Below are 18,819 nucleotides of genomic sequence, written 5' to 3'. Positions count from 1 at the left end.
TCACCAGCGCAGCACGCGAGGGCAAGGGCATCCACAAAAAGCAAACCACACGGTGAACAGTCGCTGAAGAAGTAACTTAGAAAGTGTGTAAAGAAGGAGGTAAAGATATAAAAATACATCTTCTCATTTGAAAACGCTCCCTTTGCAGGTTGGGTACTGGGGTTTGGAAGGCAAAAACCCCATGACTCCTCAGTGGTGATACAGTACATTTGGAGAAGTACTTTCCAATGTCAACAGCCTAAAAGAAACCATACAAGACTGTGCATGTGAACAAGGACCTGCCCTAAATACTGGAAGTCTGGGGTGGAGCCAGGTGGGCTGTAAAGTCTTAAGGGACTTCTTCAAGCAGTAAGGAGCAGTTTTAGCTCTCCCCTCGTAACTTCCTTAGGGCTATCTCCGTGCAAATGCCACGAAATACTCCAGATTCCAAGAGACCAGAGCTGTGTCAGGAAGTCTACAGATTGAAAAATATCTCTCTCCTTATCTCACAGGTCCTAGGTTGTCTCTTATACACAGTGATTTTTTTTTTTAAAAAAAAAAAAAGGTTGACTTAAGGGATCTCACAGGACCACCCACTTTACTGGAAGAAACTCGGGCTGGGAGAGCAGCTCGCTCAAGCAAACGCAATTGGGTGTGGCAACATCAGTCCTCAGCCAGGTCTCCAACTCTGCAGCTAGAACTCTTTCCACTTCACAGAAAACCAGTGTCTTCACTAGCACACATGTGGCAGAATGAATTACGGCACCGTTCCCTGCAGCGCACAGGGTGTTTAACCACAACAGCACTGCCAGCACTCACTGCCCAGGCGGTTCACAGTGAGGCAGGTTCTCAAACACTCCACAAGAGGGATTCATTCCTCTTTCTAACCTGGTATTTTCCAAACCAGGTGGGGCTCAGAGGACAGGAGCAGCAGTCCTGTCACCGCTGCAGTTTTATTTTTCTAAAAAAAAAAAAAAAAAAAAGACATACATGTGCAGAACATGCAGGTGTGTTATATAGGTATACATGTGCCATGGTGGTTTGCTGCACCTACTGACCCATCCTCTGAGTTCCCTCCCTTCGCCCCCAACCCTAAACAGGCCCTGGTGTGTGCTGTTCCCCTGTGTGTCCACGTGTTCTCAATGTTCAACTCCCACTTACGAGCGAGAACATACCGCCAGCAGTTCTGTGACTGTTCTGGTTGGTAATTACATGAAGCAAGTCATTCTCTCTGCTTCAGGTCATCTCCCCCTTACAGAGGCAACTGGCTTCTGCACAACTAATTTGAGCTGCCAAAAGGGTAAAACCAGAAATCTCCCCCATCAGATTATCCCTGCTTGAGACTCCCATTCTTCTTACTCGATCTGCTCTGTTTCCTGCTAAATTCCAAGCCCCCGAGGACAGGGACTGTGCTGTGGGGGGCACTGCTGCCTCCTCGGCACCTCGTCCAGTGCCTGCTGTGCAACAGCAAGCTCAGCCTCGAGGACAAGCCCACTGCACACCACTGAGGCACCAGTGAACAGCGGCCCAAGGCACACATCCATCTGCCTAGAGGATCCAAACAGAAGAACCCCAGGGGGCAGAGGCTGCAGATCCCACCTCAGAGACGGAACAGAGGCAGTGTGTAAAAGGGTAAAAACACAAGGTCAAAAGACAGCAACTGAGCCGCAGCTCCACTCTGTGGGCCTGAGAGTTCCTGTGTTAAGTGGGAATATGGCCTATGGGAAGGCTGTTATAAGAGAGAAAAAAAAAACTTTAAAGGAAAAAAAAGCAAGCAAGTAAGCTTCTAAACAACAGAGCACAGGCCTGACACCCTGCAGGTGCAGGGCAGCCCAAGGTAACCCGACCAGAAAACAATAATGCTGGTCTCAGATTCAGATACTCCACCTCCCAATCCAATGCTCCTTCTAATAATTCATACAGCCACATGAAAAAAGCGGGCGGTGGGCTGTGACCCAGCCCACTGACAAAGAAAATAGTAACAGCATTTCCAAAAGTACTCAGGGAAATTGTTCCACGAACACATGGACTGAGACCCACACGGCAAGGAGGGCAGTACCTGCGTGGCGGACCAGCGCGGACAGGTCGTAGCGCTTCTTCCCGTCGACGGCACCGCAGAGAAGGTCTTCCTTCTCCTTAACACAGGCGTATTTCGTGTCCCATGTGAAGAAGTAGGTGCAGTCAACCTCTCCTGTGAATACAGGATTTCCTTTCCCATCTTTACCTGTACGATTCAAGAGGAGAAATTTAAACTCCATACGTGACCAAAACTGAGGAACAGCTAAGGAGCAAGGAAGAAACTGAACAGGACCAATGCCAACTGACCAGTGAAAAAATTCAGGTCCAGACTTTCTTAGAGACCTTGGGGGTCTGAGATGGCAGAGGCTTCTATTGAGCTTCAGATGCTTAACCCTAAGTCCTCGATGGCAGGCTGGCAGGCCAGCGTGCCTTTCACCTTGGGAGACATTGACAGAGGCCGTGTACAGCGCCTTCAAAGATAAGATTAAAAGGGCAGGCAGGAGGAACGCAAGGGCAGTGAGTGGGATCCTCTGCTCCCGGGCTATGATCAGCTCCCAGAGGCTTCTGAACATCTCTGGGTGACACTGGGGACTCGCAGAAAAGAAGACAGAAATGGAGCTCTAGTTCCCTGAGCACCACTGACTTCGTGATGCGACTGTGAACAAGACAAGTTCTCTGGGACTCATCCCTAAAGTAAAACATGGGTGGAAACCACCTACAGTCAGTTGCTCCCAGTGAAAGCACGCCAAGGTCCTATGCCAGCCCAACAATGTTAGCGGCACATCTTCAAACAGTGCTGGCATTCTGTGGCTCCGTCAGTGCACCTGTCTGTAACACCTTCCTCAAATTGAGCCTCTTCTTCCACCAAGAGTGAGCCCCCCAGACTTCCCATTCCTCAGCAGGAATAGTTCAGGTCTAAGTCTGAAAACCAGCTCTTCACAGGTCACGTCCCCATCCCATGGACGCGGAGATTCGGAGGCTTTGCTGACTTGCTCCTTGCTGGAAATCCTATGCCTGCACCTTTCCAGACTAGGGGGCCGTGGGCACAACCCTCCTTTTCCCAACCCTGATGGTTTCATAATCCTTGTCTGAGCCTCCCACCATGTGATCTGCCTCCTTGCGGTTTGGTATCATAAGCTATGCAATGATCTACGAAAATGGGAAGAAAGATTCTGTATCAAGAGCAAACGATACTTCAATTGTAATTTCTACCAAATCTTTAACAGTGTCATCACTATAATTATACTACCAGCCACAGCAGTGAACCTGTACTGAGCACAGTCGCAGCCAGCCACTGAGCTCAGCATCTCAGCTACATAAGGGCGAGCTGCAGAAAAACAGGCTCTGTTTAAGTACTTTCTTTATGCAGTTACGTGCTGCATAACATTTGGTCAACAGCAGACTGCATATACAACAGTGGTCTCAAAAGATTGTAATACCGTATTTTTACTGGACCTTTTCTATGTTTAGATATATTTAGATACTCAAATACTTACCATTGTGTTACAACTGCCAGCAGTACTCAGTACACTCACGTGCTGTACACACTTGTAGCCCAGGAGCAATAGGCTACACCATATAGCTTAGGTGTGCAGCAAGATATACCATCTAGGTGTGTGTTAAGTACACTCTATGATGTTCATACAATGACAAAATCACCTAAAGACACATTTCTCAGAACATACTCTCATTGTTAAGCAACACATGACTATATTAATCTATTTGATCCTCAAAACCCTATGGCAAAGGTACAATTTTAGCACCATTTTGCAGATTTAGGATGCCTAAATAATTTGCTTATGGTTTCATAACTAAAAACTAGGGCAGTGCGAATCAGACCGAGGGTCTGGCCTCATCCATGCTCATAACCACAAGGCAAGATCTCCCCACTCTACTGTGGGGTTTTTTTCTACTTTCCTTTTTTTCTTTGGTTTTCTCTCCTGTGTTTTTTGTTTGTTTGGTTTGGCCCCTGAGGTTGTCGGCGAACTAACTTAGCAATAATGACGCGCCTCTGCTTCTCTTCATCCCGCCCACAAGGTTTACACACAGTTTAATCCTACTGGATTCACATTTCACTATTGAAAAAGATTTGTGTTCTGCAAACGTGAAGCATTCACTGCGTTTTTCTTTTACCAGGTAAGTTTACAAACAATTAAATACCACTACAAATCGTCCTAGTACTCGTCCGTACTTTTGAGCTGGTTTTGCATCTGAGACGTACTAATAATCTGCAGGCAGAGTCCACTGTAAATAACCATTGCTATGTACCTTACACGTATTCTTACTTCATTCCTCAAAGAATGTTAGCAGAACAGTAAGTTGTGCTCCCCTCTCCCAAACCACTTCGGTTCATTTTTAAGCATACTGGGCTTTGACTTCAGAAATCACTATTCATGAGGCCTATGGTTTCTGTCCGCTCATCAGCAATGTTAGGATTAGCTCTGCACAATCTCTCCCTCACTCACACAATCCCCAAGTTGCCAGTCTGGCTCCACAGGCTCGAGTTTACTCTCCAGCACACCACTTTGTGTCCTCAGTCTCTCGACTCCAGCAAAAGCGGAAGGAAGGTTTTCAAATGGAACCAAGGAGCTCTCTGCCTAAGGAGCAGGCAGCAGCACCCATTTCTCTGTGGCAAAAACAATGCTACCTCTTACCCAACTTGTTTAATTTTTCCTCTAGACACATAGCTAAACTCCATTTCCCAGCCTCCCCTGCTATTCAGGCTGGGCCAAGTGACTTATTTCTGGCCTGGAAAAAAACAAAACAAAGGAAATTGATGTTACCATCCTACAGAGTCCTTGGAAGTCACACCTACAGATGGCAGAAACACAGGATGGAAAGAGTGCAGGTCCCCAAATGACCACATGGAGCAGAGCCTGCACCCCCTACCCCAACCCTATCCCCAAGGACTAGCACTGAACTAAGACAAGAAACCTTTAATGGGCTGAGCTACTTAAATTTGTGAGTGGTTTTTTTTTAGCCTATCCTAATGAATTCTGCTCTTCCAAAAAATTATCTAACATCCTTATTTAAAGGAAACACCAATAACAAAGCATCACTTTACAACTAGATTTAAACAAATGGTAAAAAACATTATGACCAAAAGGTACACTTACATCCTGAAAAACGCATGAACCTTAGATTCACATGCATAATTCCTAGAGATCCAACTTAAACTACACTTCTATTACACAGCCAATTATCACCCGTTCACCTTCAAAAATACATTACTACATCTATCTAATACACAGAGTCCACCAAGGGATTTTCTTCAAAAACTCTAAGTTTAAATTCGAGCAAAGTAACAATGAACTAATTTTGCAGTACATAGTTTGCTCTCAAAGTTTGGAGTGCTGAATTACAGAGCTGGAAGCAATTGAAAGTATTTTTTAATACAACTCCTGCCTGAGAACCAGCTCAAAACCCTCCCACAAAACACCTAACATCTCTCTGTCCAGGCTCCTTGTTACAATCATAAAGATCACAGCTTAGGAAAACATGGGTTTTTAATATCAGGATGTCACCGTTAATTTTGTTAAGTACAACAATGGTACTGAATTTATATAAAGGAATGTTCTTTCTTGGCATCAGGGTGGGGTGATATGGGCCATCAATGACGCATGGCTTACAAGAAAAAACTGCCAAAACATCAAGGGCTCTTAAGAGTGGCAGGCATGTAAATTTTTGTTTCAATGTTCTTTCTGTGTTTGAAAATTTTTATAACGGAAAGGAAAAACGGAGCGTTTTGTCAAGCCTCACCTCATCTGGGCTTTAGCTCTCTGGGCCCCATGGTTTCGTAACTAAAAACTAGGGCGGCTGGGAACCAAATCCAGAGGGTGTGGCCTCATCCATGCTCATAACCACAAGGCAAGATCTCCCCACTCCACTGCGGGTCTTTTTAATTTTTTTCTATTTTTCTTTCTTTCTGTTCTTTGGTTTTTCTCTCCTGTGTTTTTTGTTTGCTTGGCTGGCAGCTCCTCAATGCCCATACCTCTTCCCTGTAAGTCTGAGACGACATAATGCCCTTCTCATATGCTGCTCATCCTTTTCAATCTTTCTGGATAATGATTCCGTCTTCCCAGCATCCCCAAATGAGATCAGCACACTCTCAAAGATCTCGGCCAAGTCATTAATAAAAAGCCCTGAACAGAACAGGGCCAAAGGAGGTCATCACAAAGTTGGAGGGAGACTCAGACCACAGCAGAGCAGCCCAAGCTAGCAGGAAGTCTAGGAGAGCCAGTTGGGGTGACCTGGGAGCCAGAACCAAGGTTGGGCATCAGAGGGGCTGGGCACATGCGGAAGATACAGGCTGTATCCCTAGGGACTGGGGACACCGAGTAGGAGAGATGTGATTCAGGGTGCAGACATGGCTAAGTAGGCTAGTAGCGTAGGTAGGCTAAGAGGTGAGGGCAATGAGAGAATGATGGAGAAGCTGAGGGGTGCAGGGAGTGCTTAGACCAGATGGGAGGTGCATTTTCTCATTCACGAGTCAGATGTCTGTCACACCCCTGCTGAAAATCCTTGGGACTTCATAGATTTCCAGATATAATCCAGCTCCTCTGCAGGACATACAAGTTTCTTACAATACTGCACACTCACCGTTCCAGGTCATCTTCAGCCACATTCCCCATACACGGCCTCTAACCCGCTTGCAGCTACCCTGGTCCATGCCTTTGAATGTCTGGAGGTCCAGGCCCTACAGCCACCCCAACACGGGACTGGCACGTTCCTAAACGTAGCGTGGCTCAAGCAGCACTTCCTTCTCTCTTAACTGCCTGGCCCCTGCACCCAGCCCAGACTCCAGCCAGTTGACCTTCGTGCCTCCCTCCTGGTAAAGGAGCGGAGTGACGACACTAAGCACTAGCTGTACTCCGGCAGCACTGCCCTGAACCTCCATCCTCATGCTCCTTATCTCTCTCTGCTCCTAGTCTGTGAACACCTAGAGAGCCATCTATCCTTACAACACCCTCCAGCCTCATAGGGCCTAAGCAAATAGGCACTAAAAAAATGTGTGTATTGGGAAAGTAACAAAAGCGGCCACGCAGAGAACAACGACAGCAATGGCAGACCTGTGAACGAGGGCACCCCAGGGGCAGGTGCCACAACAGCAGTTACTGGGGCATTTTGGAAAGCCTTCCCAGCGGAAGACCCCGGGCTGGATTTTGGCCTGCTTGCTAGGACACTCGCAGCGCTGCGGAGCTACCAGGGCAGGGGTGCCTAAGTGCTCTCCCAACGCACACCTCATCTCCGGAGGCCTCGAGAGCAAGGTTCCCATCATGTCCAGCTGCCTCTCCCTCATCCCACAGTGAATCCTGTAGCAACCCACCCTATCACCAAGCCACACAAAGCTCTGCCATAGAAGAACACACGGAAGCAAGGGCCAGAAAGACCCTCTGGGTGTGGCAGCACTTGGGGCAAACTACAGAAACCCAGAATGGGCTCTAGAACTGCTCTGAGCAGTGGTAGGGTGCCCTGCAGGGTGCCTGGAGTCACAGCCTGGGGGTCAACAGATGGCACAAGTTTCTGATGGTGTGGTTTTTAGTAAGTACACTAAGCCACTCTCTTTAAGGAATGACTTCTACCTTCACCTCCTGGGCGCAGCTGCCAACCCAGAGGCAGCTACAACGGTGTCTACAATCGTCAAGATATGGACAGTGGCACCGCTTTTTGAAATGCCAGTGTCTTGGTGACTCAAGGGTGCTTCTCATCACTCGGAGAAATGCACGCCTTCGGCTTCAACGTACCCAATGACATTGTGCAATCCCCAGATCCAAACTCTACCACAGGCTCACCACTTTGCAAAAAGGATTACCTTGACACTCATTACATAAAGGAAGAGGTCACTCAAACAAAACTGGCAAGCCATCTCGCCCCTGCCGAATCTGTCCTTGCTGTAGTTTAGTGTGCACCAAAATGCAAGACGAAAACTTTCCCAACAAGCTCAGTGCTGGGCCCACTCCCAAAACAAACAGAGAGAACCGAGGAAAATGCAAACAGGATGTGTGTGTCCACTGGGGCAGTGGGGGTGGGGAAAGTGTTACTCCAATAGAAAAAAACCCAGTCTGGGGGCTAGAGCTGGCCAGTCCAAAGGACGGCATCTGACTCCTCCATTCAATGTTCACTTCCAAGAACACGCCTGTGCACACACACAAGCACATGCCCACGAATGGAAAGAGGAGGGGCTGAACTCCAGCGCACACTTACCTGCGGTTTTATTGCACTCAAAGTTTATGACGCTCATCCGCTGAAACCCTGAGCTGCATTCATCGCCTCCAAAATATATCAAGGTGAGGTCTCCATCGGAATATCTAGATTTTTGTGAATATAAAGACAAATGTGTTTGGGAGAACCAAGAAAGAAACCTGACTCTTTTTAAATGTCTACACTAAGCCTTTTGCATAGCATCAACAAATCACTACTGATCTAAAACAGCAAGCTCTCTAGCCAGCTAGGGAAAAATATCTACAGGAAATGAGTTCCAAATGTATGGGCTTGACATCCTCTCGCTTCAAAGTAGTAACTGGCTGGAAGAAAGTGCTGAAGGTTTTGCTGTGAGCATGAAGACTTCTCTTGTTCTCACTTTTAGATTTTGTACAAAATAAATAACGCCCAAGAATTAGACAGGCTTCCTAACAGCCGCCATGAACACAGCCGTGCCTGAGGGGCCTTGGACAATACTGATCCTGAACAATTTGAAAGAAGCAAAAATAAAATGTTTAAAATGCGGCTTCTCGGCAGATATTCCATGCTTTTAAAAAGCTCAAAGACCAGTTCTGGGGTTTTTTGCAGTTTTCTATTCCTAATTTTTGAATCGTAATTGCCCCTAACACGTTTTCAGAAAACTGCATTTTCATCCTGCTTTTCTGAAGGTTAACTACCAAGTTAAGGGTCAAAAGAAATGGCTGAATGCACTGTTTTAGTTGTTTAAAATTTTCTATAATGTCGATGGTGCTTGAGATTCTCAAACTGCCAGAGAAAAATCAAAACTCCTTAAAAACAAATTTTAAAATAAAAAAGCCCTATCAACTGTCAACTCATTAAATAATTTTCCTACAGTAGGTTCCGTACAAACAGCAAGTTTATAAAGTGAACAGTTCTAACAGAAGCATTCTTACTCTAAAGCCAGGAAAAACATTTGATTGTTTAGTGACAAACGGCAACTTGCCAAAGTCTAATAGGAAGGAATGCTGGCGTAACTGACTTCCCTGTACCTTATGGAAAATGGAAAGAGGAAGAAAAGGAGAGGGAGTTATGTTTCACAAGAATACACACAATGCCCTTGAAAATTATGCAGGCCGGGTCCCACGGCACATGCCTCTAATCCATGCACTTTGGGAGGCCAATGTGGGAGGATCACTGAGGCAAGGAATTCAAGATCAGCGTGGGCAACATGGCAAAACTTCATCTCTACACAAACTACAGAAATTAGCCAGGCATGGTGGTGCATGCCTGTAGTCCCAGCTATTCGGGAGGCTGAGGTGGGTGAATTACTTGAGGCAGGGAAGTCAAGGCTGCAATGCACCGAGATCGCGCCACTGTACTCTAGCCTGGGCGCCAGAGTGTAACCCTGTCTCAAGAAATACAAAGAAAAAGGAAAAGCACACAGAGGTTGTTGATGTACCGGAGGGTCTGATTCTGGTATCTTCCTGCTGCTTTGACTTGAGACGTATTGTTCCTTTTCACTTGGCAAACCGCAGCTTGCTTTTTATTACAGAACTGTGTTTCAGTTTCTCCACAGACATTCAAATAAAACAAATACTCTTTTCCATCTGAAATATAGGGCGAACCTAAAAAGAGGGAAATTAACAAGAGGCTTGTTTTACATGAACGGGTATTAGAAGGTTACAGGATTACTTAGTCAAACCTGAATCGTATTTCTGAAACACCAGCCCAAACTACAGCTCTCTCCAACGCAGGAGCAGGCATGGACTGACTTGGCCCCCTATTGTCTCGTACCCTCTCTCAGTCCCCTTCTTCCTAAGCAGCGCCAGGAAGCAGAAGGCGCCTGCTTACCTCCGCTCTGGGCAAGTGGTGTGAGGTCTATGGAGACGTCCTGCTGCTCACCGCTCAGAGAACAAGTTTTGCTTTCCAGGTAATCTCTGTGGCAGGCATACTCAGTAATCCACTCAACTTCATAGCGGCAGTTGGATTTAGCAGTGAGTTTGGGAATGGTGCCCTATTGGGAACAATGTGAAAAAGGCAAAATAAAAAATGTTTCATGTGGCTTAAGTGCAGATTTTCCACACTTATGAAAAGCTCAAAGACAGGTTGTTAGGTTTCTACATTTTGCTGTTTCTGTTTTTTGAATCATGAATTGCCTCTAACATATTAAGATTATTTGACTTATAACAACTCAGTAAAGTTACTTTTTTTTCTAAACTGTTATTTTTTTTTTCCATTTGATTTGTAACACCTCCATTAACTTTGTACACTCTATTCCCTTTCTAGTCTAGTCACCTTCAGAGAGACACTCAAGCTTTGGCCAGTGAGCACCTGGACTCAGTGGCATGTGGCAATCACTAGGACGTCGGCAAGCGCTAACAGGCCGTGCAGGGTGCATGGTCCATTCACCGCTTTCCACAAGGTGCTGCTGGAGTGGTGCAAGCCCGACACTGAGTGAACGTCATCACACGCGTGCACATCCAAGGGCACGGTCCACAACCCCTGTGGGATCCTGGGCACCACATCTGTACCCACACCTGCTCCCGGGTGAAGCCAGGGCACCACCCAGACACAAACCCGATTCTGCCACTGTATTGCTTCTACAGAGTGGGAGCTCCACCATTCATCTTTGATGAGAGCCATGAAGGGGGCTGATGGGGTCCCTGCTCACCAGGAATGTCACTGCCATCTTTTTAACCATCCTTGGGAGACACATCTTATTGGGCTTAGCACCGGGCACAGCAGTGCTGCTTCCCAGCACCATTCGTTCCATAAATACGCACTGAGCACCTGCAACACGCCAGGCACTAGGTGACAGGTTTACAAACAGGTCGCACACAATTAGTAAGTTGCAGAGTTGCAGGTCCAACCCTCTTCTGTCTGACTCAAAATCAATGCTTCTGCCCACGTGGCTCAGTGCAGTCTGACACACGGTGATGCAGACCCCAGGGCTCCATAAGAGAAGCCAGGCACAGAAAGCCACACAGTGCAGGATTCTCCTGACATAAAACATCCAAAAAAGGCCAATCCACAGAGACAGGAAGAAGGTGCACAGTTACCAGGGCTTGGGGTGTGAATGGGAAGAGACTGCTAATGGGAAGGAGGTTTCTTTTTTGGGGTGATGGAAATGTAAAATTTAGACTGTGATGATGGTTGCACACTTCTAAAAAAATACTAATAACCACTGACTTGTACTGGAAAAAAAAAAAAACCAGTGAATTTTACAGTATGTAAATCCAGTAAATAAATCAAGCATTTTTTAAAAGATCTATATGACAAAGTGAGTGTTTACTAAATACCAGTTCCTAAAATGATTCAATGAGCAAACCGTAAATGCTTAAACAAACCTCCCAAGTATTACAGTGTCCAAGCACATGTCACACAAGGTCTGCCCAGTGAATAGTCAAGCTTGAAAAGAAACCTGGCCGTGCGCAGTGGCTCACACCTGTAATCCCAGCACTTTGGGAGGCCGAGGTGGGTGGATCACTTGAGCCCGGGAGTTCAAGACCAGCCTGGGCAACATGGCAAAGCCCCGTCTCTATTAAAAATACAAAAATTAGCCAGGCGTGGTGGTGCACACCTGTAGTCCCAGCTACTCAGGAGGCTGAAGTGGGAGGACTGCTTAAACTGAGGAGGCAGAGATTGTAGTGAGCTGAGATCGTGGCACTGCACTCCAGCCTGGGTGACAGAGCGAGACCCTGTCTTTAAAAAAAAAAAAAAAAGGAACCTCTTGCCCCAGTAATACCAAATCAGCCTCTTCTTCTAACACCAAGAAATGCCTCATACCCCTTCGAGGAAAAAGGAGGAAAACTCCCAATTCTCTTGATTCTCATAGAGTATAATGATTCTTACCAAATGTAGAGCAAATAAAAAGGGAAAACACTAAAACCACCACCGCCTGAGAACATCTAACTGGGCTTAAGAGATTTCAACTCACATGTGTAGGTACAAATGAAAAGTGTGAATAAATATTCCTCCCCATTCATACTCAGAACAAACATCAGACACTCAGGCCTTCATTCAGTTGACAGTACATGGACGTGGAAGTCTGGGGACAGAAAGTGGAAAGCTGAGCCCAGCACTGTCTCCATATCCCACACACACCAGGCCAGCTGCCAGCCTGACGTCAGAGCAAATTCCACATTTGCTTGGGGGAAGGGGAGTGCGGTTCTCTGCAAAAGAATTCAGCCCCTCCCTACTTCACCCTATTACTAAGAAGGCAGAAAGAAACTAAAGGAAAGCCCTGCCCTATCCCTTCCTCCCTGGGGGATGCCTCCTTTCCATCAGCACCTGCCCCCGGTTAAAACACTTAAACAGGCACTGAGGACTCAAGGACAAGTAAGTCTCAGCAGTTACACTCAAAGAGTTTACAACTGCACTGGAGATTTCATCCACAGCAGAGTGCACAGCAATAAACTGGCCTGTGATGAGAAGGAGGGGGGAAGGCATGGGTGGGGGTTTAGGGGCCGACTGGGAAAAGAGAGGGAGGGAAACGCTTCTCATCAGAAATCACAGGCTTGAAATTATACTGCATTTTTCCACTACTCACTAAAACAATCCAACTACAAAAACAAAAATATCTGCCCATAAACTACTTAAAATCGTCTCACAGAGACTAGAACAAAAAACCATCCCATTATATGTGGAGGCCCCTCCGGGTTGCTGTAAAAAAGCAAAAGGCAAAATGCAAACAGCTCTCCCCGAGTGAGCTTCATGTGACAGAAGCTATCCCAGGAAGCTCGTCTCCTCCTGAGAGCCCACCAGTGCCTCTGTCATGGCTCCCAGCTTCCTGCACCCAGACCCACCCTGCCCCAAGCCCAGACACGCGTTCGCGTGGGCAACCCAGGCTAACCTGCACCACATTACAGTTACCAGGAGACAAGTCACTTACCTCTCTCCGTTCCGACGGGCAAACAAACGTAATAGTCACTGCGGGGCTGTGACCGTCACAAAAGTCTAGCTCTCCTGCCTCTTCCCTCACGTAACTCAGGACAAGCCTGGGAGAGCCACATTGAGAAAAGAATATTACGAAAGTATAAAGTGCATCCAAATTCACATGCCACCCTGAGCATTCAGCACATTCACTTGTGGGGAGAGGGTAGCAGAAGAAATATCAAAATATAAAAGAAGCTATGGTATAAAATGACTTCATTTCATTTCCATTTGGGAAAAAAAAAGTTCTAAGTAAACCCCAGTGAGTGTTATTTTGTTAAAAATCAAATAAATAAAGTGACCAACACATAAATTTGATATATTAAGAAAACCTGGCTGGGCGCGGTGGCTCACGCCTGTAATCCCAGCATTTTGGAAGGCCAAGATGGTGGACCACCTGAGGTCAGGAATTCGAGACCACCCTAGCCAACAGAGCGAAACCCCATCTCTACCAAAACTACAATTAGCTGGGCATGGTAGCACACCTCTGGTCCCAGCTACTGAGGAGCCTGAGGCAGGAGAATCACTTGAACAGGGAGGCGGAGGCTGCAGTGAACCGAGATCACACCGCTGCACTCCAGCCTGCATGACAGAGCGAGACCCCATCTCAAAAACAAAAACAAAAAAAAGAAAAAAAAACCTGTTTGATCTGCTTCATGTCCTAGAATAAGGAAAGAAAAAAGGAACAAAAAAAAGTACTTTTTTAAAAAAAGGAAGAAACACCATTTGACTAAAGCAAACAAATAAAAAAATGTTGTAAATGAGATAACAAAATTAAAAAAAAAAAAAAAGCAGACAAGTAGGCCAATTGCATTTTTGCCCACAAGGCTAGTCAATCATTTCCTCTTTACACAATAAATTCTAAGTGCCAGCCAAAGTTTTGTTTTGTCTTAACCCCAGAGCACCTGCCCAGCAGGGACTGAACTGGGTGGGGTTCTCTTCCACTACCCAAACCACCATCCAACACGGCCCCACCACCAGAGTTCACTCATTCAGTGTGGAATGGGCCCAGTGCCCCTGGCTGCCTCCTAGAGAATAGCTGATCAGAGATGATCTGCTTTTTCCCACCAGAGAAGTTCATAGTTTTGCTCAGTGTCCCACATGTTACTACATCGTCACTCACACTCATTCATATTAAGAATTACCGATGTGTCACCTTGAAGACTCTGTTAGGGACTGAACTGTTTCCTGTCAAAATTTTTATGTTGAAGGCCTAAGCCACAGCTCAGCAAGTGACTGTATTTGGAGACAGGGCCTTTAAAAAGGTGAACAAGGGAAAAGGAGGTCATATGGGTGAGCCTTAATCCCAAAATCACTGGTGTCCTTATTAGAAGAGGACATTCGGACACACACCCCCGCAGAGGGAAGGCCATGTGAAAACACAGAAAGAAAATGGCCATCTAACGAGCCAAGGAGAGAGGCCTCAGAACAAACCAGCCCTGGTGACACCTTCTTCAGACGTGCAGCCTCTAGACTGTGCAGGATATACATTTCTGTGGTTTAAGTTACTCAGCCTGTCATATTTTCTTATGGCAGCCTGAGTAAACTAATACAGACACACATATAGAAAATTCCAAACATTTCTCCCCTTAGGTTATGCTCAAGTCTTTTCTTTGGACAGAGTGCCATCTATAATTGCACATGCTCCCTACCCAGACATGCCACAAGCTCCAGACTACAGCAAGCACAACAAAGTGTCTACTAAAGGCCCCTAAACGGGGAGAAAATGTGAATCCTTGATCTAAGTTCAGGATATGGTCATGAGCAACACACTGGAGAAATGCATATGTCTGCCAAGGTAAGGTACAAAGGCAGTACCAGAGCATGTGTACACAGCACAGCCTGTTATAAGGAACGCCATTCCCCGCCAGGAACCAGGGTGCCTGTCACGTCCCAGTGAAGGTCACCAGCAAACTGTCCCTCCTGTCTCTTGCCCTCCCAAGACGAGAAAACAATGGACACAAAATCAATTTCACAGGTGCCACAGAATGAAAAATATCAGATGGCACCTTAAGATAGGCATTATTTCATGAGGCAAATAAAGGTATGTACTATGGATTGGATCATGAGATATATTTTTACTGCTGTAAGAGACAAATGATTAGAAAGCAGACAAGCATACCAGACTATCTGACTCACAGCAATGACTAACAATCTTACGATAGTAACTCTGCAGGGACTATCCCAAGCCCTGCTGAAAAACGATGTTCCTGCAGCTCCCTGAAAGCCAAGTTCTTGCTGGAAATTAAAAACACCAACAACATCGGAGGCCTCGGCTGACCTGTCCTTGCGCACCAGCTTCAGTCCTTCCTGGGGCTGGCCAACATTGAACGCCTGGTCTCCTCTTACCAGGCAGGCGGCAGTGCCAGGGGGACAGGCCCGCAGCTGTGAACCTGGGTCTCGAAGTGTGTCTGAAAATCACGTATTACATTAAATCAGATTATGTGTCAGGAGTGATAACCACACATACCCTTAGATCCAGGGTCCCTTTAAACAAATTACTGAATTCCTAAAAGTTTCCCTAAGTAACTATTCTGAAACCTTGGGCAAGCCATTAACCCTCTGCAAACAAAGCTCAGGACGAAGGAACGTAAAGTACTGGCTCTGCACTGGTATATAAGAGGTGCCCAGGAAACGGGCTATGATGTTATTTGTAATTAACAAATGTACCCATCCTCTGCTTGAGGTACAACAACGTTAGCATTATCTCCTTTCAAGCTACAGAGACTAGAAAATGCAGGCACTCCACAGATGACTGGAACAATTAGGAGATTAGTGGAAAGAACCCACAGCTCTGGGTTCAAATCCTAAATTAACCACTTACTATCTCTATAACGTTGGTCTAACTATGAAACTATCCAATTGCCAGTGTGCTAATGCACAGGTTTCGGGGAGGATTAAAGATGAGAACATACCCAGAATATGTCCAGAACATCATGCAGGCTTAATAGATTGCCAGTAGCAATAGCTATGATTACAGCTGGGTTGCTCTTTACCATTCGTTTCTATGATCATGACCCAATACCTTACACAGTATACTTTGGGATTTATTTGTTGACTATGTATCTTTTCTCCCATCTAACTAAAGCTCCAGGAAAACAGGAACTGTGGTGTGTTCAATGCTATAATCCAGTACCTAGATCAGCGCCTACCTTCTGCAATAAGGAGGCACCAGCTAGCGAAAAGGTAAGCAAACCTTTAACTCTCAAGCCTTCCAAACAATTATGAAATTATGTGGAATTATGAAATGTCACAAATGGACTGCTTTGTTCCACTTATAGTATCTGCTGTGCCACAGGCTCCTTGCCCTCATGGGGACTCAATGTAAGACAATCCACTTGGTGTACCAAAGGCAGAATATACGGCAAGCGCCCTGAGGATGCAAGGAGGTAAGCACGTGGTAGCAAGTCCAACACTATCCACAAGGGTTTGAAGGTCACATTTGATCTTGGTTTGAGACTTGGAGCAATTTCCTGGGAATGGAGAATGTCTGAGTAAAAACCAGGGAACCTCTACTATGAATCAAAGTCATTCAAGCTCAACTCAAATTGCCAGTAAATTGGAAAGAAAAAACTTTTGTAAGAAAATACCCAGCAAATTCAGATGAACTGTAACATGTTAAAAGACCAGAAACCTAAATGCTTTTCAAATCAAAACAGCATATTATTTCAGAATTCAATAATCTACAACTCATCAACTTTATAACCAAATTTGAGTTACAGACCCATTTAAGACAAAGACTGTATTAGTCTTTTTCCAAAAAACCAATAAAGGTTATCCTTGGAGAACAAAAGAAAGATGTAATACTCTAACACACAAAAAAATCTAGTTATCACTGGATACTTTTGGTGAGCCCTGAATGGGGTATATTTAGTTTTTAACTGTTTAGAAACAATACACAAACAAGATAGTCATAATGTATATGTACAATTTAAAGAATAATTATAAATTAATACTCATCTATTATCCCGCAATACCATGTATTGAGTTTTTAAAAATTTTCTCTAAACTTTTCTAAGGGTAAAGCATTATGTACTATTTGAGAAATAAAAAACAAAGAAAAACACTAAAAATGACCTTTTCATTAGTCACCAGCAGAATTTACTCATGGCTAGCACTGTAGAAAGACAAGACCTGGCCTACAAGACTAACAATTCATAGCCCTTGAGAGAAACATCAAGCTGGGTTTTAGAAACCTGGCTTAGTAAAACCAGCTGAAGGCTAGTCAAAGTCTTAGTAAAACTCTTCATGGCCCTTTTTAAATAAAGACCATTTATTTATGGCCTTTAGTTAATTTATCAAAGATTCTAAAGCTAAAGCTTCTCACACCAGTTCTGGCAAGTACAGAGAAAGTTAGGAACAAGTCAGTTTGGGTCAAAATACGCATCCCGGCCAAGTACCCAAGTCCTTGATCATCCTTTTTTCTTTTTCACCCGGCCCATAACTCAGAGCCAAGGGATTCAGGCACACAGAGAACAAGACCGACCCTCACTACTGTAGAATCCTGAAACCCAAGGCGTCTGGCCGAGAGAACACCCACATGGAATGGACCAACAGTTAGGATGGAATCTGCAGGGGTTGGGGAGGAGGCATGGAATCTACTAGGGGAGAAGAGGTGGGTTGTGCAAAGACAACATTTTTTGGGACAAAAGCTTTCTTAGAGGGCCTACTCAGAAACATGGATGTGCAAACAGAAATAAAGGTAGAAGCACAAAGATATCGAAGCCACAGAAGAAATCCCTCACCACCACCCCCTCAGCTCCACAAAGATTCATACCTATGTCTCTACAAACATTGATGAATAGAGAAGTGTCCGGATCGGAGTCATCCACCAAGTAGGCACCACTAAGCTTGATCAGAGGATTGAGATCATGCTTCCTCAACTCTTCATCAAACACATAGCACGGCACCTGGAAGGGAGGAAGAGAAAAGCGAGTCTTCAATACACATCTGGCTCAATCAGGAAAGCTTATGGCCAACGTCACACAACACTGCTCTTCGTTCTTTAGGGACTATCACGCTATGGTGTCCCCTAATAACAAAGGAACTCGGGCAAAGGTCAATAAGCATCTTGGCTCCTCTGCGTTCTTTTCAGTATCTCTTCTTTGCTACATGAGGACTGTTCTGCAATCATCTCTCACTTGCATCGCCAGGTTTTCCCTCCACTAGATCGTTTTTCTCAGCATGCCATGAGATCTACCACCTCACAAATGTCCTTCCTGGTACCTACATTCCCTCAGCTATCATCTCATGTCTCTGCAACTTAGAGCAAAATTCCTTCAACTGTCCCTACACATCTCCTCCTCTTCTTATCTTCCATTCTCTCTTGAACACAGTCACATCAGCTTGCTGTCTCCCACTCCATCAAAACCCCGCTTGCCAGGTCACCCACATCTCTGCTGACACACCCAGCACTGGTGTCCTGCCTTCCCGTTACATGGTCTCTCATGGCATTGGATGCTCCCGATCATTCCCCACCTCCTGAAACCCCTTCTCCCTGTGGCTTGCATCCACAGGCTCCTGGTTTTCTTCTGTACCACTTCCTGCTTTTTCAGCCTCCTGGAAACACCTCTCACCTTCCCTCTAACTGACTCTCAATGCAGAGGTGTGCCACAGCTTACTGAGCAGCCCTCTTTCCTGTCTACGCCCAGTCCCTTGGTGACCTCGTGCATGGTTACAAATGTCTGCCAATGACTCCCAATTTCATGTCTCTAGCCTTCACCTTTC

At 45.6% G+C, this 18,819-nt stretch overlaps 1 protein-coding gene across 1 annotated transcript in view; it reads right to left on the bottom strand.

Moving 5' to 3' along the window:
• IGF2R (insulin like growth factor 2 receptor) overlaps window positions 1-18,819 on the bottom strand; it is a 133,628-nt gene that overhangs the window by 61,155 nt on the left and 53,654 nt on the right. The window contains exons 5-11 of the mRNA XM_050789196.1: window positions 17,870-18,002; window positions 15,374-15,503; window positions 13,052-13,157; window positions 10,012-10,174; window positions 9,620-9,785; window positions 8,203-8,306; window positions 2,039-2,203 (exon numbers count right to left, since the gene is read on the bottom strand). Coding sequence (XP_050645153.1) covers window positions 2,039-2,203; window positions 8,203-8,306; window positions 9,620-9,785; window positions 10,012-10,174; window positions 13,052-13,157; window positions 15,374-15,503; window positions 17,870-18,002 — 967 coding nt within the window. The remainder of the gene's footprint in view (window positions 1-2,038; window positions 2,204-8,202; window positions 8,307-9,619; window positions 9,786-10,011; window positions 10,175-13,051; window positions 13,158-15,373; window positions 15,504-17,869; window positions 18,003-18,819) is intronic.

The sequence above is a fragment of the Macaca thibetana genome, chromosome 4, assembly GCF_024542745.1.
Source record: "Macaca thibetana thibetana isolate TM-01 chromosome 4, ASM2454274v1, whole genome shotgun sequence".
Taxonomy (NCBI): Eukaryota; Metazoa; Chordata; class Mammalia; order Primates; family Cercopithecidae; genus Macaca; species Macaca thibetana.
This window is presented reverse-complemented; position numbering and strand designations above follow the sequence as displayed.